The following is a 25053-nucleotide window of genomic DNA, read 5'->3' as shown; positions in this document are numbered from 1 at the left end:
GTGGAGGCAGTGAAACTGTCCTGAATCAGTTCATGTCGCTGCCATTGACGAAGACTGGGGAGAGGAGGAAATGACTGGTAGATGAGCACAGACCCACTAGCATCTTTGCAGCAGACCGGCGGCTCTGGAGTTGGAGTGGTGGAGCAGACAGAGTATGCTCCTTCTTCCTTCCGTCGGTCAGTGGGATTGGAGGGGAGGCTTCAGATTAACGAGCACTTCATTGACTGTGCTTTGATAGCATCCCCCTGAGATCAGATGGCCATGCAGTTAGGAGCAATGTCACCAAATGTGGGTGTCTAGGGAGAATCCGTGGAGGACGTGGGCTGAGGACTTGGAGGAGGGTAGCTTTGCGCACTGGCTGTGCTGTACAATGACAGCTGCAGTATGTGAGATGTACAAATGGAGGCTTATTGGGGGATCACATGGAAGGACACAACTGAGTAAACAATTGCCTCCTCCTATAGGTGCTGGAGCCTCCCAAGGTGGATGGAAAAAGAACCATCCTCTTCATCAGCTTGAATTGTTGACTAATGTCTTCAGCATTGATTTACACTTGCCCAGCTATAGGATGCACTGTATTTTGCTTCCGATTTGGGAGGCACCTCAGTGTCATCTCTGGAATATGCATGGAACATACATGCCCAAGAAAATTAGCAGACTGGTGAAATGAACAGCAGACTTTCATTAGTGCCAATCATCTGCTGTTCAGTGAAGTTGAAATTCACCCCTGTAGAAGACCTGCTCACCATTTAAGCTCTCAAAATAAGGTGACAAACATCCCTCAGCCTCCTTGGCATTTTTTTACAAGCGTCACATTCAGGGACTCTCTGCCTCTGGTTGGAAAGTGCCTGTCACATTTTGGATTGCTAATGCAATCTTTATAATACCCTTATTTTTATATATAGCACTCTGGTGCCAGTGTAAAAGAGGAGGAGGTGGAGATATTGGTTTGAGGTGTATAAGAACCCCTCTGTATTCCTTTTCTTTTTCATTGTGGGGGCTGGCAAGGGGGGAGATGGCTGCAAAATGTTTGGGTTTTTTGGGTGGGTTGGGTGGAAATTTTTGACTTTTTTGTCAAAAAACTCAAAAGCCCCAAACTGAAAATGTTCTCAATTTTTGGCAACGAAAACCCACAAAATTTTGGCTGAAAATGAGACAAACCAGGTTTTTTGGGGTTGTTTTTTTTTTTTTTTGCCAAAGCCTGCTGAAATTCAAAAAAATCGTTGGTTGGCCAAAAATGTTCAGATTTTCATTTGGGCAATGACAAATAGCAATGTTTTGAGTAAAAACAGCTGCTTTCTGCAGTAATTTTAGTTGAATGAAAACCCCATTTTCCATCGAGAAAAAGTTTCAATGGCTAATTTTCAACCAGTCCTATTGGAAAGTCTCTGCCAGCTACTTGTGTGCTGTGGAAGATCCCTGAGCACAGTGGGGCAGGTAGATAAATCATGGTGGGTGCAGCCCTTCACCCTCTTTTAGTGGCAAGCAATGGTGACTGCTGTTGAAAGTGCAGTTTCTGCTTGTCTGTGTTGTAAGGCGATTTGTGGTGTAAGGAGAGTTATTAAAGTCGCCATTTCATTTTCTCTTTATTTCTTCATCTTCTGTTCCCCCTGGAGCAGCAGCCAGTTTGATGGAATCTGGAATAAGGGGACGATCACACTTTATTATTGGAAGCCTGTATGATAAATGCTACGGCTTTCAATTTCCTCTCAGTGTTTAATTGCCAGTGGTCTAGTGGCCTCTCTTTCTCATAATATCCCATCTCCTTTGTCTCTGCCCTACACGCTGCTCCCTGCCACAGGGCAGGTGCCAACACTCAACCAGCGGCACCAGCTTGGGCATCTATTGTGTTCCTGGCCCTAACCCTTACCCTGTGCAACGCTGGCATCAGCTGCATCCTAAGTGCTGATGTTACTCCACATGCAAGCGGAGCTTCCAACGAGCACTGGAACTGGAGAAGGATGCCATGATTCTGGGCAGAGCTCAGAGATGTGTGTGCCATTCACATGGAGTTTCACAACCACTGCACATGGGAGTGGGCCTGGATTCCACTTCATAGCAAGAGGAAGAGGAGAATGGGGGCAAAAGGATGGGAAGTGACTGATGTAGGGAAGGGGGAGGGCAAGAGATGGGGATCTATTTTATTGAGTTGGGGGTAAAGGGGATCTTCAGCTTAAGGCCCTGACATATGTGGGCTAGCCCGATGCTATGCCTGCAGTACGAGAGGCATGTCTCAGCCCATGCACCTGCTACACCTAGCAGTGGTTCACAATTGTCAAATCCCAGTCTATGAATTCTCCTTGCCATGGCCCAGGATGCAGTGCTCTATGAAATCTGGGTTGTAGTGCAGCACCTCACACTTCCTGCAGAAAAGGATCTCGCACTCAGAACACGTGTTGCCTGGAGGCCTCTTCTTGGCCAGCAAGCAACAGACTGGCTCCAGCTGAGATCTCTTCCTAGGAGGGTAAAGGGAGATGAGATGAGGTCACCATGGCTTCTGCTGTGCGGCTAGTCTCTCTCCCCAGCCCTGCAGGCTGACATTGCTTATAGCAGCAGACCAGGTGCTTCTTGTGTGGCAAGTTTAAGAGAGGTTACTTTCAAGCTGACGAAATTACACCTATTTTAAAATGGTTTTCCGATTGCTAATAACGTTCATTATGCAAACTAAGAAAATAAAACCTTCAACCTTCTACTGCAGGGGTGACAGCTGATGACCTGCAAGACTAAGGAAGAAATGGAGACTGGGTGGAGCCAGATCAATGGTCTAATCAATACAGCAGGAAACCAGAGCCATATGGGCCAGGAGTCTGATCCACTGTGGCAATTCTCATGTTCCCAGGTTAGGTTTTTTAACCCAAATCTTGACCTACTTCCTAAATTCTTACCATCTGACTCAATTGGCTAAGAAACTGATGCCTTCAAAACAAGAGTCACCAGCTTTTTTAGGACGCAAGGGAGACCAAACCAAGGTGCTCTCTCATTGAGACTTTTCTTTTGTTCTTTCTTGATTTGTTGTTTCCATTAAAATAACTAATTAAGGTTGAAAGTGTAGTGTTGCTTTTTGTATATGGTACGCACATAAAACTGGATGGCTTTAGGGATCAATACTGGGATAAGTGGAGTTGCCTGTTTCATCTCTTGGTCACCATTTTCAATCCAGTCCATGTTAGCAGTGACTGACAGTTAATTCCCATGTGATGGTTGTGATATGGCATAAATGAAATGAGTTATTGCTGGTCTCAGTCCCGTTTGTAGTGGATAGTTGTCCATGGCATGAAAATCATCACCATGTTATTTCAATATAACAAGAGCTGGGCAACAATTTTTGGACAAAACTTTCTTTGGCAGAAATACAGATTTGGGCCAATTGAATCATTCTATGAATTTGGGTTAAATTTATCAAATTCTTTCAGTCAAAAAATAAAATTCCCCCAAAATCAAAATATTTCATTTTGACATTTTTGAACTAAAACAATTTGATTTTTTTAAATACAAAATGCTTTTCTAGTTGGAATTTTACTGCAATTTTATTTTTAACACGTTTAAAAAAACCCTCCCAAAATGAAACGAAACTACTCTTTCAGATTGCCCTGAAACAAATTGTTTTCCAATTTTTTGATTCAGCCACCGACCTGAAAAAATCGGTTATTTGCACAGCTCTAGTTGTTTCCCAGAGTTCTTCCACCCAGGTCCCCTATTATTTCAGAGAACTGGCATTGATAACTAGCGGGCTGAGAGGACAGGCCAAGGATGGCTCATGCAAATAGAATTTCCTCTCTCTCCTAGAGATAACGAGGCCCTCTAGAGATGCCTGCGCACAACTGATGGCCGCATGTGGGGGAAGCTTCCACTGCTACTGCATATGAGCTGCGGACAGAGGGCTTCAACCTCCAGGGAATTTAGAAATTAGGAAGAAAATGGCGGCACTTTGACGTGCCCTCCGGGCTCTCCAGAGGACTTGGAGGGACTCTGTCCAAACAGTCATGCCATTGCAGTAATATCTCCATGCCGCAGGTGTGAGGCACACCAGCACTGCTGCCGACTCCCCGCATTTCCCCCAGGTGGGTCGCCCTTTGTGGAGCACAGCTTGCCCCCAGATTCCCAGGATGAGGCGGCCCCCTCATGCCCGTACCTGTCTGCCAGCGTGGTCAGCCCAGAGAAGAGAGAGAACGGCGAGAGCCAGCCCCAGAACCAGTTCTCCTCTGCTTTGGTCAGCTCTTGGACCTGCTCTGTGCTTGATGTCTGAGGAGAAAGCGAAGAGTAGGAAACTATGTTCTCTTTCTCTGGGTCTTCTTCTACCGCTTCCAGCTCTTCAGCTTCCTCCTCTGCTACCTCCTTCTCTTCCTCCTCCTCTTCTTCTTTTCTCCACCAAGCCATTGTAAGCTATTGAAATGCTGGGGGAGGGGCAAATAGCAGCATAAAATGAGGTTGGGGGCTAAAGCTCTCGGTATATTTCTGGCCTCTACTTGCTGCTATGAGCAGTGACACTGCTGAATAGCCAGGGCCTTTTCTTGCCCGACTCTTGTGATGCTTATTGTCTGGGCACCTACATGAGACCACAGAACAAAACTGTCTTTTGCCTCACCCCATGGCACTCTTGCTTAGCACGAGAGGTGCTGTGATTGGGAGTTGCTGGAGCTGAATGCCTTGGGATGGAGCATTACTGATGGGAGGCCGTTAGTCCTGGACTCAAGTTATCTGGCTCTACAGTTTGTTGCCTTCCAAAGCAAAGCACGGAGCCCATCTCTTCTCTCAAGCTTTAACCAGCTGCAGTAGCCCATAACTAATGGTGGATGGGGTTTGGGGAAGGGACCTGTTGTGTGTAAAAGCTTTGGATGGACGTTTTGAAGTAAAATGCATGTTGTTATAAGCCATTAAACAAACTAATGAAGCTGCCAAGTGGGAGAGTTAGTCATCGGCTGATTGGTCTTTGCATAATGTTACATGGTATTGCTCAGCACTGTGGACTATGCAGCAAATCACATTAACACGTACATCCGTGCCATCAAAATCCAGCCACGCCCCACCTCTGCCGCTTAAGCTTGGTGGGTGGGTGATATAAAGCTTATCAGGGCTCCGCCCACCCTTCTGTAGTGTCAGCAAGCAGAATACCAATCCCAGGAGCACTGCCCGGAGATGGCCAAGCAACACAGGGATCACTGAGCAATCAAACCAGTGCCCAGCGTCACCCCTTTCCTTCCAACAGAGGACGGGAAAGGAGCTGCTGGAATTCAGCCTTCTGTCCAAGCACCTTCTGCCACGCTCCCCAGAGGGAGCATGGAACGTCAAAATGGTGCAACATCATTTCTTGCAATGTTTGCCTTGTGGGCCATAACTAGGAGATGCCCCAGACAAACCTGATATGGTGCAGTGTTTAAAACCAAACTCATTTTGGAACCACCGCTGAGCCCGGGGTTAGTGCAGGAGCAGTTCTGCATATTGAGCGCCCTGCCACGATGTCTTTGGGCAGGTCCAAGAAGAATGGAGCTTGATATGTTTGTGGATAGGGTGCTATGATGGCATTGTCTGCGAAAGCAGTGGACTGGCCTCAATGGTCCAGGCGGTGCCTTCCAGTCCAACAGGCCCTTGAAATCCATCATGGCTAGAGCAGAGGCAGCTCATGCTTTTGCTGGATTTGTCCATCTCTTCTCCCCGGCATCTAGCAGCCCATGGCCTCCTCCTTTCTGAGGTCATATACCCCAGGGGACTATATTTAAGATCCTTTGTTCCAATATTAGGCAGGGTTAGGCAATTAGATAGAGTCTGTTGCTGGGTTTTAAACAAGCTGGAGAAAGACTGGCCCTCTTTGTCTGGGCCCATGTCATATCACACGATGGTGATGGAGAGGGACCGCGAGAGGTCATCTAGTCCAGCCCCCCTGTACTCACGCAGGATTAAACATCACAAGCCCCCATCTGCCCCCCTCCCCCACTCACTCAGCTTTAATGTTTTTAATTCCTACTGAAGATTAAATTTCAAGGGATTTTAGACGAAAGCCTCTTAGCCAAGTCTCACCTGCTGAGTCCTCACTGCCACCCAGCCACTGGGACCCAGCTCATTGTGACACCTTAGGGGTTCTCCTGGAGAGTTCTAGACACTTGCCAGTGGCATGATGGAGTGACTTCATGGTCGTCAGCTGGTGACAATCAACGCACCTCCACTGGAGTTGATAGAGCTGTGTCAATTCACACCGGCTGAGTATCTGGCCCAGAGGGCCAAATTTTAACCTGAATACATCTATGCACTGTGACTGACTTCAGCAGGGTTGCATGGGTTGAGTGGAATTTGGCCTGGTGTGTTTAGAGCAGAGCATTGGCGCACCTAGATTCTGTCACCGACTCGCTGTACGACCTTGACCAAGCAGCTTCCTCCTCACAGTGCCTCAGTTTGCCAAACTGTAAAATGGGATGATTGGACTGATCTACAGCAGTGCACAGAGGGGATTGACGGGGAGGGGAGGAGGAACTGAAGATCAATTCATCAATGGTTATAAAGTGCTTTGAGTTCCTTGGACGAAACATGGTGTAGAATCATTATATTGCTAAGCAGCTGGCCCCAAACCGGTGCTCCAGACCCAAACACTCTCAAACTTTGGGTGAGGTCAGATTTGTATTCAAATCTTCTGGTTTGGGAAGATTGTTGCTTATAAAAAAAGGGAGTGAGGAGCGTTGGTTGCTGTAGAGGGAAAGCAACAGCCTAAGGGGTTAACAGGGAGTGTTTATAGCCAGTCTCTGTCACCAAGGAGAAGGAAACAGCACTATGGAAAGGAAACAAACCACTGGGCTGTCCAGGAGGGTGATTTCCCTTTTAAATCCACTCCAGCTTCAAGAAACCACTCCAGTGGAAGGAGAGGGGCTTTGACAATTCGAAGGAACTGAGGGGGTGGGCAGCAGGCACTGCTGGTGAAGGGAAGAAGTCCCAGCTCCTTGCCGAAGCGAGAGGCTGAGCGTTCAGGGGGAAAGCTCAGCTCCCACCATAGGAATGTGTGTCCCTGAGCAATGGGATGCTGCTGCAGGCAGGTTCCTCCAGGGGGCTGGGACAGCAATTGCTCTTGGTCCTGGGCGCAGGAATGAGGCGTGAGGACAGCACCTTCCAGTGGAGAGGACCAAGCACCCTCGGGGATCTGGGTTTGGAGGAGCTGAGCATCTGCGTGTGGGATGGATGGAAAAGCTTTCTCACCCTACAGGAATTTGTAACGGCTGTGATTGCGATGACTAGGGGGCAAGTCGATCTTCACCAGCGCTGAACTGGACAATCCTCAGAGCAGGGAGGAATATTGTGACTTTTTCAGTCTAGCTCTGGAGCGTCCTTTACACACTGCAGTTCGGGGAGAGCTGTGGAGAGGGAGGGGCCAGGGACAGGCCCGTGAGAACCAGCTCTGGTGACAGAGAGGTCAGTGGAAACTCACTAAGTGTCTGGAACCAAACCAAGATTTTGACAGTTCGGTGTCCCGCATGGAAGTCTCCGATGCCCATTCTCCGTCTCCCTTTAGCCTTGCAGCTCATGGCAAGATGTCTGGGATTCAAGGGGCCACGGTGCAGAGCATCCGGCCCTACAAGTCCAGCGAGCAGTACCTCTATGCCATGAAGGAGGACCTGGCTGAGTGGCTCAAGGAGCTCTACGACTTGGACATCAACGTTGGCTCCCTCCTGGAGGTGCTGGAGACGGGCTCCGTGCTGTGCGACCATGCCAACAACATCACCCACGTGGCCAGAGAGTTCTCCCGGGACTATCCGGGCCTGGCCCACAAACTCCAGCTGCCCAGATATGGGGTGACCTGTAATGAGTCTGCCCAGCCAGGGACCTTCCAGGCCAGGGATAACGTGTCTAACTTCATCCAGTGGTGCAGGAAGGAGATGGATGTTAAAGGTAAAGGGGATTCTGATCTTTCCAGTCCTTTCATTTTTCTTTATTTCTGACTCCTTTCCCTGTCCCCTCCTCCCATGGCAATTATTTTTCTTCTCATTATTTATTCGTATTGCTTGAGCGTCTAGGGCCCCAGTCTTGCACCAAGACCCCACTGTGCTAGGTGCTGTACAAATACAGAACAAAAAGAGCTGGCAATCTAAGGAAATAATTCACTCTTTTCCAGCACCTTCTCTCTGAGGATCTCAAAGCACTTCGCAAACATTCATTTGGCCCTTCCACCCCCCATCTTTATCCCCAGTTTATAGACATGGGAAACTGCAGGGAAGCTACTTGCTCAAGATCAGCAAGTAGCCCAGTTAGTGAGATCTCAGGTTTCCTGACTCCCCATCTTGAGTCTTGATCACAAGAGAATTCTCCCTCCCTTCTCATTAAACTTAGCCCAGACTGAATAGCTATCCGATGGGGAATCAACGCCAAGATGAAGCATCTTAAGGGAGGGCATGTTGTCTAGTATCTAGAGGAAGGATGGTCTTGTCCTAAGGCACTGGCCTGGATTCTATTCCTGGCTTTGCCGCTGACCAGCCATGTCAGCTGGGCAAATCTCTTTGGGCTTCAGTTCCCCATCTGCAAATGGAGATAATAATCCTTTGTTTCTCCCACCCTCCTGTCTGTCTTGTCTATTTCAATTGTCAGCTCTTTGGGGCAGGACTGCTCTCACACTGTGTGTATGTACAGAGCCTGGCACAATGGGGCCTCTAGGTGCTACTGTAGTAATAATAATTAATAACGGGTTGGGAGTTAAGACACCTTTCCCACCCCCTAAAAAAAGGGATTGCAAAGCTGATTTAAAGGACTAACAGAGTTTGCACTGGCAACCCTACAATAACAAACTACAGTAGGGTTGGGAGTTGCCAAAGTGACATAAGAGCTCTGTGTGGCTGAGATAGCTAGTAGATTATATTTATTTACATTTCCCCTTTAACATCATCTTTCCAAAAGATACCCAAATCTTTGGTCTGCACTAGACCCCAGTGCAACAGCAGCTGATTATGTCTTTAAACCAGCACAGCTGCAATGTACTATCCTTGTTTCCCCTTTTATTGGGATTCAGTGCAGCACATCGTAGCCAGGGTTGGGGAGGGGGTGTGCTCTCAGCACATGAATCCCTGCCTCAATGATTGGCTGAGGTTGTGCCCACCTGGTTATGCATCCTATTGAGTTACGTTTTAATTCCTTGGTCAAATTGACACCATTTCTGCTGGCTACTGAAGGGATAATCTGGTTCTTGATTCTTTTACACACAGAACCCAGCCTCTGCTCCTCAGACTCTGAACTGCCGGAATCAGTGGGGATCCCAGATTCTGTTTAATCCAGCCTGGGCCAAAGCAGTGTCTGTGCCCAAGGCCTCACTTTATCAAGACAGTAGCATCCGCTTCCAGAAAAGAGCCAGGCATGCTAGTGAGCCATAGATGCATAGAGTTTAAGGCCAGTAGGGACCATTAGTTTAGTCTGACCTCCTATATCACACAGCCCAGAGAGCTTTCCCCAGCTACTCCAGGGGTTTGTGTTTGGTTCCAGAAAGGCCTCCAACCTGGGTTTGGAGACGTCAAGAGAGGGAGAATCCACCCCTGCCCTGGGGAGTTAGGTCCTATGGTTAATCACCCTCACTATTAAAACTTGTGCTTTATTTCTAACTGGAATTTGTCTGACTTTAATTACCAGCCACTGGCATTTGTTCGGCCTTTCTCCCTTAGTTTTAATGAAAGAGTCGGTATTGTCTCCCTACGAAAGTACTTATACACTGTGATCAAATCACCTCTAGGTCTTCGTTTTGATAAACTAAGCAGAGTGAGCTCCTTCACTCTCCCACCGTAGGTGGGTCTGAATGCCCACCTACCTGGCATCTCATGAGCAGGATATACCCCATATTTATCCCTAAAGAGTCCCTGGTGTATGCTCATGCAAGGATACTGACACCTTGTGTGTACCTACACATTTGCTTGGTATAGCAAGGATGTTCCATGCAAGTACCCCTTCACTAGGCATAGCAGGGCTGGGCATAGCCAATATGTGTCTCTACCACTTACTGTGCCCCCCTTGGGCCCTGAAGAGGTTAAACACCGAGGGTATATCTGTGCTGCAGCTGGGGGCAGGGTTCACGGCTCGGCTAGACAGATACATGTGGGCTTGTACTCTGGCAGCTAGCCCAAGCCACTGGCTGGGCTACCACTGGCTATGCTGCTGTTTTTAGCATGCTAACTGGAGCAGAACTAGCATGTGTCTGTATCCGAGCTGGGAAGTCAACTTCATCCTCCCTCCACTCATTCCTGGTCTCTCAGCACGGATGTCACAAAGCCCCAGAGCTCTGCCTTCCACTCTTATAGGCAGGCAGGGGATTGCAACCCAGCAGTTTCTTGCTCTCCAAGGTGCCGGCGTACATCACAAACACGGGGGCTTGTGCCAGCACTTGTAACGAGTGGGTTTGCCAGCTAAAGCATCTGCTTGTTTCTGAGAAGCCGGCAGATTTTTCAGGCTCCGGAATATGTGGCCCTCTTTGACACCAGGGGTCTGGAATGCAACGTGCGCATTCCTTTCTAGGCTACCCCCGTCACTGTCCCGCTTCAGCTAATCATGCCCACGGAAGCCATCTGGCTGCACCGTACCCATGTCTGCAGTCAGCTCCCTGCAGAGTGGTAATAGTTCCCACCCATATTGGCCCACCACACCAGGCCTTGCTTAGCTCTTCCTACATCAGACAGTCTCTGTTGCAGAGATCTGTGACCACATGATTAGCCACTCATAGGGGTTACCAGCTAATTGCATTCAAACTGTGCCAACAGGAGAATTCACCACCCCTGCTCTCACTTTCTCTCGCCTCATCTCTCATTCCTCCTCTCCATTCTGCTTTGCCTCCTTTCCACCTTTTGCTCATTCGCTGTGCCTAAGAGGTGCTGATGTTTGAGACGGAGGACCTGGTGCTGAGGAAGAATGAGAAGAACTTTGTGTTGTGCCTGCTGGAGCTGGCCCGCCGGGCCTCTCGCTTCGGGATGAGCGCTCCCACCCTGATCCAGATGGAGGAGGAGATCGAGGAGGAGATCCGAGAGGAGATGGACCTCCCCCCTGAGGATACCCCACTTCCCAAACCCCAGAGGAAGCCCTGTGACTTCAAGAACCTGGACCAGATGGTAAGGGGCTGGGGACACTGTAACCCACTGGCACTGAGGGGTCTGAATTCCCTGGTACTCGCTGTTCAGTCCAGGCATGAACTGCAGGTGGATCTGACTGTGGAGCCTGTCTCAGTGTGGGGGGAGGTTCTCTGTTATATTCAATCTACTTTGGAACCTTTCAGGGAGGTAGGTGCTACCTGAACATGAGAGATTTCTACTCTCCACTCAGTGCACATGGGTATTTAAAACTCAACAGAGTTAATAGTTCTGTGTGTCTGTTTCCAGCAGGCTAGTGGCACTAACTGGGGTTAGACAATAATAAGGTCAAATTACTGAAAGAAATAGTGCAAAGGGGAACCGATTTCTTCAGTTGGCAGCTGGCCCCATTTAGAACTCAGAAGGCCCGAACTAGTGTGGCTTAAACGTCCTGGATCTTCACATTGACCGCTACATGAACCTGAACTGAATCTTGTTAGAGGTCCAAAAATGTTCAGTTAATTTCCTCTCCCACCCCTGTTATTTTTTTATTTTTGTGGAGGTTTCTGTGCTTCCAAGTTTCCAGATACAGCCAGATGCAGAACACTGTTTTTCTGGGCCCAGTCAGAAGAAGGTAGCAGCAGAATCTTTTCTTGTGGGCTTTCCAGTCGGTTTTTACAGGATCAAGAGGTTCTGATGAGATTTGGATAAGTCCTGGCACCCGATCTCACTGACAGAGAATGGGTCCATGGAGCATAGCACCCCACTCTCCAAGGATACAGTGGTATCCAGGATGCAGAGGATGAAGCACTTGCCTCATATTGACCATGAATGGTTTGCCTTGGACTCTGCAGGTCCAACACCTGGTGAGCCGGTGCACATGCCCAGTCCAGTTCTCCATGATTAAGGTGTCGGAAGGAAAATACCGTGTGGGCAACTCCAACACCCTCATTTTTGTCAGGGTAAGTCCAGGAGGGTGTGCTTTCCAGATACAGCTGTTACGCTGGTCTGTGTGATACCAGAAACTTCTAATCTACTCAAGGGTCGGAGGGGCATCAGTGCTGCTGCTACCATCTGGTGCTGGGATGTTGTGTCTTTGGGGTGGACTTCTCCAAACATGGGCTCTTTGTCTCTCGTTGTGCCTGATCCCAGCCCAAAAGATGGCATGTGTCGATAGGGCGAGCTAGGCTGCCGGAGTCAAAGTAACTGAGCATCGTGACCATTAGCAAGGCAGAGATTTCATACTATGCCATGTTAGCACTGAGCAAAACACATTCAGCTGGGAGGAGGGGAAGTGGCTGAACTTAGTAATGGGACTTAGTAATGCATGTCTTCACCTTGAGTAGGACAGGACAGTTCAATGGGGACTTAACGCTGAGGGTCTCTGAGTCCACTTGGTGGAATGAGTCAGTCCACTCCCTAGTAGGACAAGGGAATCATGTCTCAAAACCCCACCACTCTAGTCGGCCCCTTGATTGGACTGGGCCATGGAGAGTGAGTTCCCCTCTCTCACTAGAAGTGCTCTCGCTGGGTCGGAGCTGAGTCATGTTGATGGGGCTGCATGAGAGAAGCTAGTCTTGGTACTGCCAGTGCCATACTAGTTGTCCAGTGGACAAGTACAGGGCTCCAGCCTCCAGAACCGTCAGGCTGGTGCCTTTCTCCCTTGGGACATTCACTGGAGAAAACATGGGCTGCACGTAGGGTCGTCCTTCCTGCTCTCTATCCCCCTCTATATTTTATTTAGTTTGGTTTCTTTTAGGTCTCTAGGCCCCTTCATTAACTTTTCTGGGTGATCGCCGTGTCAGTCATTACAGTGAAAATCATGGGACCTTCAGCTGACCGGAGAGGCCCCTTGGTTTTCTACCCTTTGTGATGGTGACCACCAGTATTAGCCGTCAAACCCCTCTCCTGCCATCAGAGATGCCACTTGGATGGCATCATGGTCTGACCTGCATATGGATCATACAATGAATTGAATGCCCACTAGGCCCCTGAGGCATCCTGCTGGAGTAAGACGTGGTGGTATCAATCTCTGTACTTGTGGTGTGTGTGAGAACCAGCATATTTTTCCATGGCAGGAGTCATATGCTGCTACTGTGCCCCAGGCTGCATATCCTGCATCCCTTCCTGTTCATCTGAGTGTATTTGAATTCCCTTTGGACCACATGGTTTTTTTACACGTTGTCCACATGTAGCTGGGTAAGAGCAGTCTTGTGTGTGCACATGTATGCAACCCTATGCATGGCTAAGTATGCATGCATAGGCAGGCATGTAAACCAAATGTGTGCATGTGTTTGCATGCATGCATTGTAGTGTACAAGGTAAACAGCTGCTCCCAAGATGGGCTGAGCAATGAAGTCAATGGAATATTCTGCGCTGATCAGGGTCACTTCCTAGTGTTGGGATTTCCAGAAGAGCTCAGCAAATTAGGTATTTTGTATTAACACAACAGGTGCTGAGCTCTTTGGAAAATCTGGGGCGCCAGGCACTGCAAAATCGGACCCTGATCACTTCGGAAAACCTGGCCACACATTTTTTTGTGATGATGGATGAGGATGTCATCTAGTAGCTGGCCTGCAGAGAATATGAGCTCTCCGTCTATTAATGGCAAATGGGTTTCCCTTTAATTTAATTGGTAGAAGCTGTGTTTGGAGCCAAAGGTCCTGGGTTCTCTCCCCACTGATAAGCATGAAAACCATTGTATGTGGTGCCATCTGGAATTATTATAATACACATCACATATATGTGTGCACGCAACCACGTATGCATGTGGAGTTGTATGCATGTGAAATAATGTATATACTTCACTGGAAAAAAACCAGGGTGCTGCAGTCTCAGGTGAGCCCCTTGTTCATGGGTGCTTTGTTTGTTCCAGATCCTCCGGAATCATGTGATGGTGAGGGTTGGAGGTGGCTGGGACACGCTGGAGCATTATCTGGATAAGCATGATCCGTGCCGATGCACCTCTCTGTGTAAGTCTCCTTCTACTGCTTCAGTCTGCAGATTCCATGTTTGTACCCTTGGGGAGGGCTGCATGAGGGGTGCTTTCCTTGGATGAGGTTGGAATCTGGTGTGTGTGTGTCCCACCCCTTCATCAGGCTACTGGGCCTCAGTAATAGAGGATTGTGTGGGTCGCAGGGAAGAACAGCAAAAAAGCATAGACAGACAGGAGAAGCATAGCCATCTGAACAATACCCAGGCCTATTGTGCTGGGTGGAAAGCAGCTCAGCCTTTATAAATCTCTGATGGGATCACATGAAACTTGTGGTAGGTGTCATTTCTTTCTGGGTTCTGTTAGCAGGAAGTAGGTGTGATACAGTATGGAGAGGGCTCCGGGGAAGCCATTTGTCTCATATAGTGCCACCAGAGGTCAGGCTAGCACTTCAGAAGGGAGAGACCTGCAACACCCCAGTCCGACCTACAGGTGTGTGTAGGCTCTGCCTTTGTGACTAGTGTATTTATGTTTTGCATATTTTGCAAAGTTTTAAATGCCTCAGGGAACCAGTTACAGAATAATGTGAGAGCTGATCTCCCTGCATTTCAAGACCTGGATGGTATAAATGTAATGGTAAAATGAGATCTTGCATTATTCCAGCTGTGTAAATTATTCCTGGAGGTGAAAGGCCCATTGAAACGCCATGGTGTGCCACAGTTGCCAGCTTTCCAATCCATCATGTGTATTCACAAGGGATTTGCACCCCTGGACTGGCATAAATTCTGGTCTACCCCAGTCTCCATGGTGAGTTAGAACATGCACTGTTGAATTGGATGTGGCTGGCACTATCTGGCACAGCTTAGGCCTGGCACCCAGTACAGCTACCCCAAAAGGTTTATCCACAGGAGTGCGGTCAGCAGAGATACTGAGTCTCTGAATCTCTTCACAGCTCACAAGCAGGCTTTAAAGCTGACAAGCCCTCAAAGGCGGCAGTCAATACAGGTGCAGCATGAGATCAAGGTCTGCCCAACACCCAGGACAGACAACCCAAAGAAGCCCCAGGCCACACTGATTGTGAGCAGGTCCCAAAGCCCGCTGCCTCCAGTGGAGTGGAGAACCTACACACCACAGAGCCTTGGCACCAGCCGGAAGCTTCATTCGTCCTCATCGCCAGATAGCGCCAGCAAGACGGGTTCCAGGCTCAGGTCCCCACGGGAGCAGTCAGAACCCAGGAGGCTCCCATCTGTCAGGTAATGAGAAAGGATTTGGGCTTGATGTCCCGGATGACTCCCAAGGTGAGCAGTCAGTGTAGTCACTGACACCGAAGAGCAGCTGGCATTGGACAAAGCTAGAGACTTACACAGTGAATGGTGCATTTTAGCACTAGCCAGGCCTCTTTGGTGAGCAGAGTGTGGAGTCTTCCAGGGTGCCCAGTCCTGCCCATTGTTCCTATTTGGTTGCCAACCCAAAGGACTGGTTTCAGACTGACTCAAGCTTGAGCGTGGCCTTCTTCAGTGACCATCAGAGTCATCTCAGGCTCAGCTAGAGGGAGTCACCTAACTGTGATAGGGTTTCTGCTCAAGTGAGGCCCCGAGACTGGTGCTGCAGGATTGAGGGGGCACTGACAGAGCTGTAGGACAAGGCCCAGATAGCAGGAGGACTGTTTCCAGGTAAGGGTAGAAGTCCATGTGATGTCCCAGCATTGAAAGGCTGGGTAGTATGCCAGGCTAGAGATGCACTGCAGAGTTGTACTGGGGCATCTGCCACTCAGACAGTGCACTCAGCCCCTCGCTCGCAGCGGCACCAAAATGTAACTAAATTAAACTCTCATGCCTGTGTTTTTTAGTGCGGTTGATGACATTATGGGGCCCTGTTTTTGTCAGCACCTCCCACAGGTGGCCTGCACTGGCCTTCATGACAGCTCGTCAGAGCATCAGAAGGCAAATGGTTCCACCCTGTGTTTGAAAGCTGATAACAAGGGACGTGGACGCCCTCACACTGCTTGTCAGCAAAGTACCGTCTTCATGCCCAGAGCAAGACTGCTACCAGCTTCCCAAGCCCTTGAGGTGACTGACACCCCAATCTGATGCTTTGTCTCTATTACAGGGCAACAGAGCGGTCTGCTACTCCTTCACGGCGGCAGCCGCTTGCTGAGGAAAGATCCGCTTCCCACCAGAGCTCTTCCACCCGGAGGGGGAGGGATAAGCTGCGTGTTTCTATGTCCTCTCAGACATCTCAGCTGACTGGAAGTGATGATTCTGGTGCCTCGGAAGCTCTCTCAGAACCCCAGAGAGGGAGACAGACTAATAGAATCCCTGAGATGACTCCGAAGGAGCAAACTAGGCTTGTGCAAGCCAGGTGTCCAGAGTCCAGGCCTCAGATGACAGCACCAAATGACAGCGCAGCTCAGCTGCCAAGGAGCACCCAGTTTGGAGTCAGACCCTTTCCACAGGCTCACAAGCCTGAGAAATCAGGGGTCAAGACCTTTCCTGGGAAGGTCCGTTCTTCCAGCCCAATGAAACCCTTTCAGCTAGCTGCACAGAGTCACAATGCTGCACATGGCTGGAGGGAAGCTGGGGCTCTGCGATCATCCTCCCCAGTTAAACACATGGGCCAAACGCCAAAACAGGAAAATAGCACTAAGATCCCAGTCAAAGCCAGCCCCACATTCAGCAGGCCCCCAACCCCCGTTAAGAGCTACCAGGGGGAGCCCCACCTCCGAAATGGGTGGAAAGTCCCTGCTGGCGAAATGGCAAAAGCCCCAGCTCTCTCAAAGAGCCGGGTATTGTCCAAGGCTGAGGATGGCTCTCAGGGGCACAGACAATGCAGTGGGGCAGCTGAACCAGAGACACTGGCGACCAACCTTCCCACTAGCCCAAAAGACAGACTCAGCCAGTCAGATCCAGCAGGGAAAGACAAGGATCCACAGGCCAAACTGGTGCAGGAGGAAGAGCCAGGAAACAACAACAACGGCAGCAGCAGCAGGAGTGGTGGAGATCCAATAAGCTGCCCAGAGGAGAGGGAACGCGTGTATACACCTCTGCCCATCAACCTGGCCCAGGAGCAGGCACTGTACAGGAGCCTAGAAGATGAGATCTTATCCAACATAAAGGTGCTAGAGGCTGATTCTGAAGAAAGCCACCGGCCTGAGGGGAACCAACTGGGTGACTTCGCCCTGGACTGCAGCATAACGAGCGTCACCGCAACCTGTGACCTTAGTGGGCTGAGGTCCTCCCCGTCTTCCTTTACGAGTGCCAGGCAGACCTTGCCATATGGCGAAGGTGTGTCTCGGAGTGGTGTCTATGTGCCCAGCGGAGAGGCAAAATTTCACCCCGCTGGCTTCCGCTATGATGATGTGATCGACGAACTCTCTCAGGGGCAGAAGACGCTCCATCCGGTGGAAGTGGAGAACTGGATCACCAAGATCCCGCCCAAGGGGGCGGTGAGAGTTTCCTCTCAGCTAAGTTCGCCTCTGGTGAATGGAAACCAGGAGGAAAAGAAGCTTCTGGAGCCAGAAAGGACTTGGGTCCAGGAGAAGGTGTCCAATGAAACCAAAGGCAACAGGTCAAGGAGACAGCCATCTCATACAAGCCGTTCAGGGTCTGCAGCAATCAATAGAAACAACAAAGCTCCTCAGACAGCCTCTGATGGCCCCATAGCATCTATCAATTCGCCAGCCTCTCTGTGTGGCCTTGAAAAGTCCAAACTGCCCCAAGGTAAGCCCAAAAGGTCTCTGAAGAAGCCCGAGCGGGTGCCATCAATCTACAAGCTAAAGCTGCGCCCCAGAATCCGCCCACGCAGGGACAACAGACCTGAGAAACGGCCATCCAAAATCCCCACTCCAGTGACCTATAGACAGGCCCAGAAAGTGGCCAGTGCCAAAGGCCAGGAGAAGGCTCACAGCTCAAAGCATCAGACCAGGCCAAGTCAGGACAGCCTGGATAGCACAAGGCAGCACAGCACAGGAAATGCTGGGTCCGAGAAAGAGCCGTGGCTTTCGGAACACAGGGGCTCCCCACAAGCTGGCAAGAAGACAGGCCTGGCAGAGACCAAAGTGTGGCTGACAGAAGAAGATGAGGAATCCTGGGTCTGATGTCTTGCCTGCTGGTGCCACTTTTGCCTCCCAGTTGTCAGGGAGAAAAGACAGTGTTTATAGCTCTACAGTGAGTCACATTCTCCACCAACCCCATTGGAGAAATGGGGTTAAAGAGGACACTCTGGCCGAACAGATGAGAAGCCAGTGAACAGATGACATTGGGGATGAAGCCATCAATGACCTGAAGTTCTCCCAAGTTCTCAGCTGAGTGACTCAAAAAAAGCGACCTGTTCATTTGTTCCATAGCAAACTGACATTTATTTTAAGGAGAAAGAGAATCTAAGAGGCAGAGTTTCAAAGGGACCTTGACCCGACCTTCAAAAACTGCAAGTACAATTTTGTGGTCTCTCCTGGTTTTTGAACATGCACTAACACTTCAAGGTGAAAAATTGAGCCTGGAATTTGGGATGAGGCGTCTTTTGAAAACTTGGTCCCAAGTCTAGAACTAAGAACAGAATTTAGGACAAAGGGTGAAAACTGCTAACTTAAGAAAAGACCTAACGGTGTGATACAATGAAAGCCACATTTTTTATTGGCAGATGAAAAAGTAAATATTTTTAGTGTGAGAGTACTACCAGCAGAGAGAGAGATGCAGGTGATATGCATGATCTTTTAGTCCTTGCCGCTGAGACCCACACCAAATCCACTGTAATGTTTTTCTTTGACAGCTGTACTTCCAAATTCTTCTCTCAGTTAATCTGGTAGATTTCCACTGATGCTGTACCTATGGAATTGGGAGGAGAATTTGGCCCATAAATTGCAAATACAGAGGCCACTTTAGCCCATGCAGAGAGGCGAAAGAGCATGGTCTTATTGTTAGAGCAGGACTACTGGATTCAAATAATTAAATCCCTCAGTGCCTCAGTTTTCCCATCTGTAAAATGGGGCTAATAATACTTACCTCTTAAGGCACCAAGAAACTTAGCAAATATTTGTAAAGCACTTTGAGATCTTCAGGTGAAAGGCAGAAGAGGAAGGCAAAGTCTTATTATTGTCCTTGGTTTGTTGGTGAATCTTGTATTGATATCAGTGGGAATTCCAAGTGTACCTGTAAGGCAGTACTGTATATAGCTCTGCTTTCAGAAAGGTTCCCCAAGCTTGTGCTGCCTTTTATAAGCAATGGGGTACATCTCACCTTTGTTCTGTTCACAGAATTTTTATTGAATTTACAGGGCATTTTCTAAAAAACTGGAAGTGGAATATCTTTGTATGAATTGTGTCAAAGTCCCTAATCAGACCATTTCCCCCTTTTTCATGAAGTCACCAGGCCAAATACTTAGCTGATGTAACTCTGATTTACATCAGCTGAGGATCTGGGCCACAGTTGCCTGCATGTTATGGCAGGTATTTTTTAAGCTTCTTATTATTATTGTTAAACCGGTAGCCATCAATGCATTTGAAATACGAAGTTACTTGAAATGACAAGAACTGAAAAAAACATATGTGATGTTCCCCTAGTGCAATCTGGACTGGTGTATTGCTGTGTCACACCAATCCCTCACTCTTGGAGCCCATCTTACCTTGCTCTGCTGTGAGAACCCCCAAGCCTGGCAGTTCACGCACAGCCTCCAGCAAGCATGTCACCCCGCAACTCGGTGGGCGAGTGCTTCTAGCCAGCCATTGTTTGGATTATGCAACAGAATGACCCCAGCCATATATCCCAGTCCCAAATGCAACCCCCGTCTTAAAATGTTCAGTGCTGCCCACTGAACCATGTAAGCTCATAGTAATTTGTCAATTTAACAAAGAAATTGATATGCATGAGCCTTGTAACTCCCAGTGGAGTCTCCAACACACTTCAGACCAACTGCTTTAGGTAAAAGAAACAAACAGATTTATTAACTACCGAAGGATTTTAAGTGATTAGAAATCAAAGGGTAATACATCAGATTTGGTCAGGATAAACAAAAGCAAAATGCATTCTAAACTAAGCTTAACAATTTCAGCAACCTTACAAGTTAAGATGATTCTCACCACAGGCTGGCTGGTTTCCCTCCAGCCAGGCTCTACCCTTTCATCCAGCACTTTTGTTGCTTGGTGGTGTTTGTGGATGGAAGAGGAAGAGACAGAGCATGGCAAATGTCTCCCTTTTTTAAAATGTTCCTTCTTCCCTCTGGGGCTCCCCCCCCTCAGGGCCCTTCAGGGTTAGGTGACAAACAATGTCCTTGTATGGTTTCATCCATGTGCTGAGTCAGTGAGCATTACCTTATCGCGGTTCCTTTGTTGATGCCCAAGCCAGCTTTTTGCTCCTGGAATGCTGAGCTGGGTTTGTTCTATACAAGCCTTAATGAGGTGTGAATTGCCCCTCTGCTCCTGGAGAGTTTTGCCTGGATATGTTTCAAGCCATGAGGACACATCTTTGGGAATATTACATTGTGCAGCCTCATAACCATGCACATGACATTGCAACAAACATATTATTATAACAATAATGCTCAGTACGTCATGAGCATTCCAGAAACATCTTATATTACATACTTGGCTTTAAACAATACACAATTATATTATAAGGGTGAACATAGGGGGTGCAGGGTGTCACAACATAATAATAGATTCAGATGGTGGGCTTGTTTTTAACCAACATGCCAGCGCTAGAGCTGCCCTGTGATATCAAGAAGATGACTTCTAGGGACCACCTAGGGTTGGAGATGCTCTATGACATGAAAAAAGAGACCTACAGGGATCGCCTAAAGCATCTTGATATCCATGAATGTTCTGTGTAATTTATGTGTGAATTGTCTTTATTGCTATAACTATTGGAAATAGTATTTGAGGTGATTATTAATAATGCTGCTTCTTACAGTTATCCATTGTATTCCTAAACCTTTGATCACTGTATAACACTCAGTGTTTGTGCAATAGAGACATTCCAAAACCTTTTCTTCTTTTTCAGTAACACTTCTGTTTCAACAGGGATATGCAAAAATTGATCCATCAATAGCAATGATGCCTATAACCCAGAGATGATATAGTTTACTAGAGGAACCCTTGTTGCACTTTACATGGGAGAAATTATTTCCAAACAATCTACTTTTCCTTTGGGTCATTAGAAATCCCTAACCTTGGACTTAAGGATAGCCCTTCCAAGAGAGGATTAAATAAGACATATGAGTTCATAAAGATAAGAATTCAAGAGTTTGCATGGTCTCTGTTAATTAGAGCGGGTGGGAATTTTTCTAATTTTTGGAATGCTAGTTTACAAACATTCGGAATTGTTTTACAAAAGAAGTTCTGGATTTTTTAAAAATTTATGTTAATTAAAGGAGACAGCAGGAAAAAGGACAGTCAGGTCCAGATGTGGACAGTCAGGTCCAGGCAGTAGGTCAAGTCAGATCCAGATGCAGCCAGCTCTGTAGTTAAGATTGTGGACAAGGCAGGATGGCAAATAGGGTCAGGAACGCTTTTCAATCATGTGCTGAGTGATTTGACTGGACAGCTCACCCCTGTTGTTTTTTCAGGTGGCCTCAACAAGATCTAGATCTGAACTGCATTCAGTTGAGGATAATAGGAACATTAATAATAACTCTTTGAGCAGGTAGTACTAGATGGAGCAGTGCTTCCATCTCAGAATGGGCTAGACTCAAGAGTCAGTGAGAATTTCAATATAGCCTCAACAAGGGTCTTAAGGCTATAGGATTGGAACTGACTTGAGAGACGTGTAAGGGGCACTGTCTTGCCCCTAACTACAATGGGTCCATGTTGGGATACTTTACACTTTCCATTGCCCGGAGAGCGCCACATGTTCCATTTTCATTATTTTCTGTTGCTGTCATTAGAAACAGATTAGCAGCCTGCATTGTGGGTATGTGGTGACAGACATGGTATGGGAACACTGATTCTGAGAATTACAGCCATGGGTTATGTTGCTTTGGCTACTGATCACCCAGCCCATCATTTCTCCACAAGATGGTGGGTCTAAGAACATGGGGAAGGACTATGGTGGCAGCCCGATGAGAACAAAGGCTATGGAAGCGAGAAAGAGGCATCACAGAAGGTACCTCTCTGAACATGAAAAATCCTACCAAGCCTGTGAACATTTTCTTTCCCCAACAGTCAAGAAGTAGGATGAATATGCAGGAGCAATGTTTTCATTGCATATCTCATCAAGCATGTGTCATCCCCTTGGCAACCTAAACGTAAAACCAAGCCCCCCATTTGAAGTGTAATAATGGAGACAAGAACCAGATTAAGTCCCGGTGTGAGCAGATACAATGGGAAGGCACTGAGAATTGTGTTAGCTTAATGCCAGGGATGTATTTGTCTCTGGGATAGGAGCTGAATAGCAACATTTCCCTCCCTTCCTCCCCCCATCTGCTAACATTATGGAAAGAGTATAACCTTGTCCTGTAGATCAGAGGCAACAGGATTTCTGATCCACCATTGCTCCAACAGAGATGAGAATAATGACCATCATTCATCCTCACTACAACCCTAGAATGTCACTGGGACTGAAGCTGGAAGCATTGGTACATATATGTTTTTATTAACAAACTAAAATGTTAGGTTCTGAGTCTGCAAACACTTATGTATGTGCTTATCTTTATGCACATGAATAGCACCATAGAGTTCAATGGCATGACTAACAACTATAACATTTGGCAAGTGTGTAAGTTTCCAGCCAGGTGCCTTAGGCTGTCCATCATCCATTGGCCCTTTGGATGTTCATCTGAAGTGTCCCTTTTGCTTTACTTTGTCTGTTAATAGAGAATTTCTTGGGAAAGTGTTGGGATCATTTATATTTTAGAAACAGAAGCACTGATTAATATTTATTTTTAAATGATTTTTGTAATAAATAAAAATAAAATTGAACATTGAAGAGTCACGTGCTTAAAAATGTCTTCAAAGAAGAAAATCTAAAATAGATGTTGTGTTTCACTTCCTAGTCAAGGAAAGAAAACAGCAGGCAAATCCAGTATTGTAGGTTTATCTGTATACTTCATTTACTGTAGTATCTGAGCCCCTCACAAATATTGGTGAATTATCCTTACAATATCCCAGTGAGCTAGAGAAATATTATTATCCCCATTTACCAGTGGGGAAATGGAGGCACAGACAGATTAAGGGAATCTAGTGCATAGCTGGGAATTCAACATTGAACTTTGTGCCATAACCACAAAACCATCCTTCCTTTCTTGCTCGCTTTCCTTCTGTAGTATGAAAGTGTTTAGTAACTGTGTTCTGTGCAGCAGCAGCAGCAATTAGGAAGGAAGCTCTTTATTGCTGAACTCCTTTAAAAATTGGGGATGGAAAAAAGACACAAAATGAGCCATTCCCTCAAAGCTCCTTTTAAAATATCTAACCAAATACAGAGCTCGCCTTTTCTGTGACGGTGGATATAGGCAAAGAATGATAAATGGTTCAGGTAGAACAGAGAGGTACAGTATGAAATAGACCATAGAAATTAGAAATTGAAAATAGCTGTCAAGCTTCCCTGCCCCACTAATGCAGGATACATTAATGAACCAAAAAATATATACACAGTATGTGACTGCCATGATGCACTGCCATTTGTGTGAGTCTTTAGTTATCACCCTGATGTATTTCTAAGAAATTCCTATATTTCCTACTTCTGACAGTATGTCTTTAATGACTGCATGCTTTGAATTCTGCTTGCTTCAAGTTTTAGCCTGGACTTAGCCATTAATTTTTCAGTGAAACTTGCCAAGACAATCAAGACCCTTGAGAGACCTCAGAGCTTTAGCATATTCATAGAACAAGGCTCTTTTAAGAATGAAATGGAATTATTTAGTGAATCAGCTAAATTCATTCACTTGGAGTGGTTTCTGTTAGTTTATGACCAGGCCTCACAAAATAAATCAGTTGAATACATTGACAAACATAACCATGGTCGATAGTGTCGGAAGCATACAGAACCAACAAAACTGGCGAAGAGCCATCACAGACTTGTATTTAATTTAAATGCACTGAATACAGTTTAACTTCCTTTGTTCAGAACTGCATGCTCTAAACAGTCAGAAAGTAGAGCTGATTGGAAAAGGCAGGGGGTTTTTTTGTTGTTTTTTTTTGACAGAAAATGTTGAGGTTTTGATAAAATATTTCTGCTGAGAACCAAGACATTTTTATTGTGAAATTTATCTCCCATGATGCACCATGTTCCCCTTCTTGGAGAAAGTAGGTAGTGCATCCTGGAAGTCTGACTGGGGAGCCTGGCCTCTAGAAAATAGGAGTTTGAATGAGACACCTGAATTACAATTCCCACAAGGCACCATGACCTAGCAGCATTTCACACTATTTCAGCTTTTTGAGTAAATAATCCAGTTTTTGAGCATTTGGTATTTTTTCCAACAAATCAGAATTTTCTGTGTAAAGCCTATACTTTTTGCAAACAATTTCATTTTGTTGAAAACCCAATTTTCTGTTGAAAAACAGTTTCAGTGGAAATTTTTCACCTCAGCCCTCTCTGAAAGGTTTTTTTCTCATGTTGTTGTAGCTTCTGTAATGTCAATAGGAACATGGATTTGAAACTTTTTACAGTAATTCTTCTCCATGACTCATCACCAGTCACTCCTCTCCTCCTTTTCCAGGAAGGGCAAAGCAGCTATCTCTGCAGGGTTCATTATCAGGAGGTAATTTAGTGATTGTTTCAAGTGGCAGGAGAATGAGGCAGTCGGAGATTAGGAACCGGAGTCAGAAGCAGATGTCTGGAGAAGGGCCTGGAGATCTGCATCCTATATCTATTGGAAACTCATTTTTCTGGCTTTAAAGCTTGAAGACAAGCATCCCATGACAGAGGGGGTCCTTCTTCAGGGCTCTGTGTCTGACAGGTTAGCTGGAGAGGAGGTGAGTTAATGTGGCAGTTGTCTGGAAATGCATAGCACCATTATCAGGTCCCACTTATTCCCAGCTGAAGAGAGCCTTAAAGGATGCCAGACCACCTCAGTGTTCAGACATGTCCATGCATTCAGTGGCTTCTATGTCTGTCTCTCTAGTCTGTGTGGGGTATTTTTTTCCTCTTGCTTGAGCTGGGTGTCGCTGGATCCATGCCCTAG

The 25053-nt window shown here is 47.1% G+C and overlaps 2 protein-coding genes across 2 annotated transcripts; one reads left to right on the top strand and one right to left on the bottom strand.

Annotated features, from left to right (window-relative positions):
- Positions 1–2287: 2287 nt before the first annotated feature.
- On the bottom strand, positions 2288–4377 carry CUNH17orf50 (chromosome unknown C17orf50 homolog). Its single transcript, XM_067538158.1, has 2 exons — positions 4133–4377; positions 2288–2456 (listed from the first exon to the last, which is right to left on the bottom strand). Exons 1-2 carry the CDS (start codon positions 4375–4377, stop codon positions 2288–2290), a joined length of 414 nt encoding a protein of 137 aa, XP_067394259.1.
- Positions 4378–7454: 3077 nt separating this feature from the next.
- GAS2L2 (growth arrest specific 2 like 2) lies at positions 7455–18040 on the top strand. The gene is made up of 6 exons (XM_067537685.1): positions 7455–7869; positions 10816–11054; positions 11867–11974; positions 13888–13984; positions 14897–15197; positions 16054–18040. Exons 1-6 carry the CDS (start codon positions 7455–7457, stop codon positions 18038–18040), a joined length of 3147 nt encoding a protein of 1048 aa, XP_067393786.1.
- The last annotated feature ends 7013 nt before the right edge of the window (positions 18041–25053 follow it).

This window comes from Emydura macquarii, unplaced genomic scaffold (genome assembly GCF_026122565.2).
Source record: "Emydura macquarii macquarii isolate MOO-44397 ecotype Brisbane River unplaced genomic scaffold, CSIRO-AGI_Emac_v2 contig_450, whole genome shotgun sequence".
Lineage (NCBI taxonomy): Eukaryota > Metazoa > Chordata > Testudines > Chelidae > Emydura > Emydura macquarii.
Note: the sequence above shows the minus strand (reverse complement) of the source record. Positions and strands in the feature narration are given on the sequence as shown.

Coding starts and splice junctions, on each gene's coding strand:
- GAS2L2 (XM_067537685.1), top strand. CDS start 7,455: ATGGAAGTCTCCGATGCCCATTCTCCGTCTCCCTTTAGCCTTGCAGCT. Junction 11,055..11,866: donor TCAAGAACCTGGACCAGATG/GTAAGGGGCTGG, acceptor TGGACTCTGCAG/GTCCAACACCTGGTGAGCCG. Junction 11,975..13,887: donor ACACCCTCATTTTTGTCAGG/GTAAGTCCAGGA, acceptor TGTTTGTTCCAG/ATCCTCCGGAATCATGTGAT.
- CUNH17orf50 (XM_067538158.1), bottom strand. CDS start 4,377: ATGGCTTGGTGGAGAAAAGAAGAAGAGGAGGAGGAAGAGAAGGAGGTA. Junction 2,457..4,132: donor CTGACCACGCTGGCAGACAG/GTACGGGCATGA, acceptor TTACCCTCCTAG/GAAGAGATCTCAGCTGGAGC.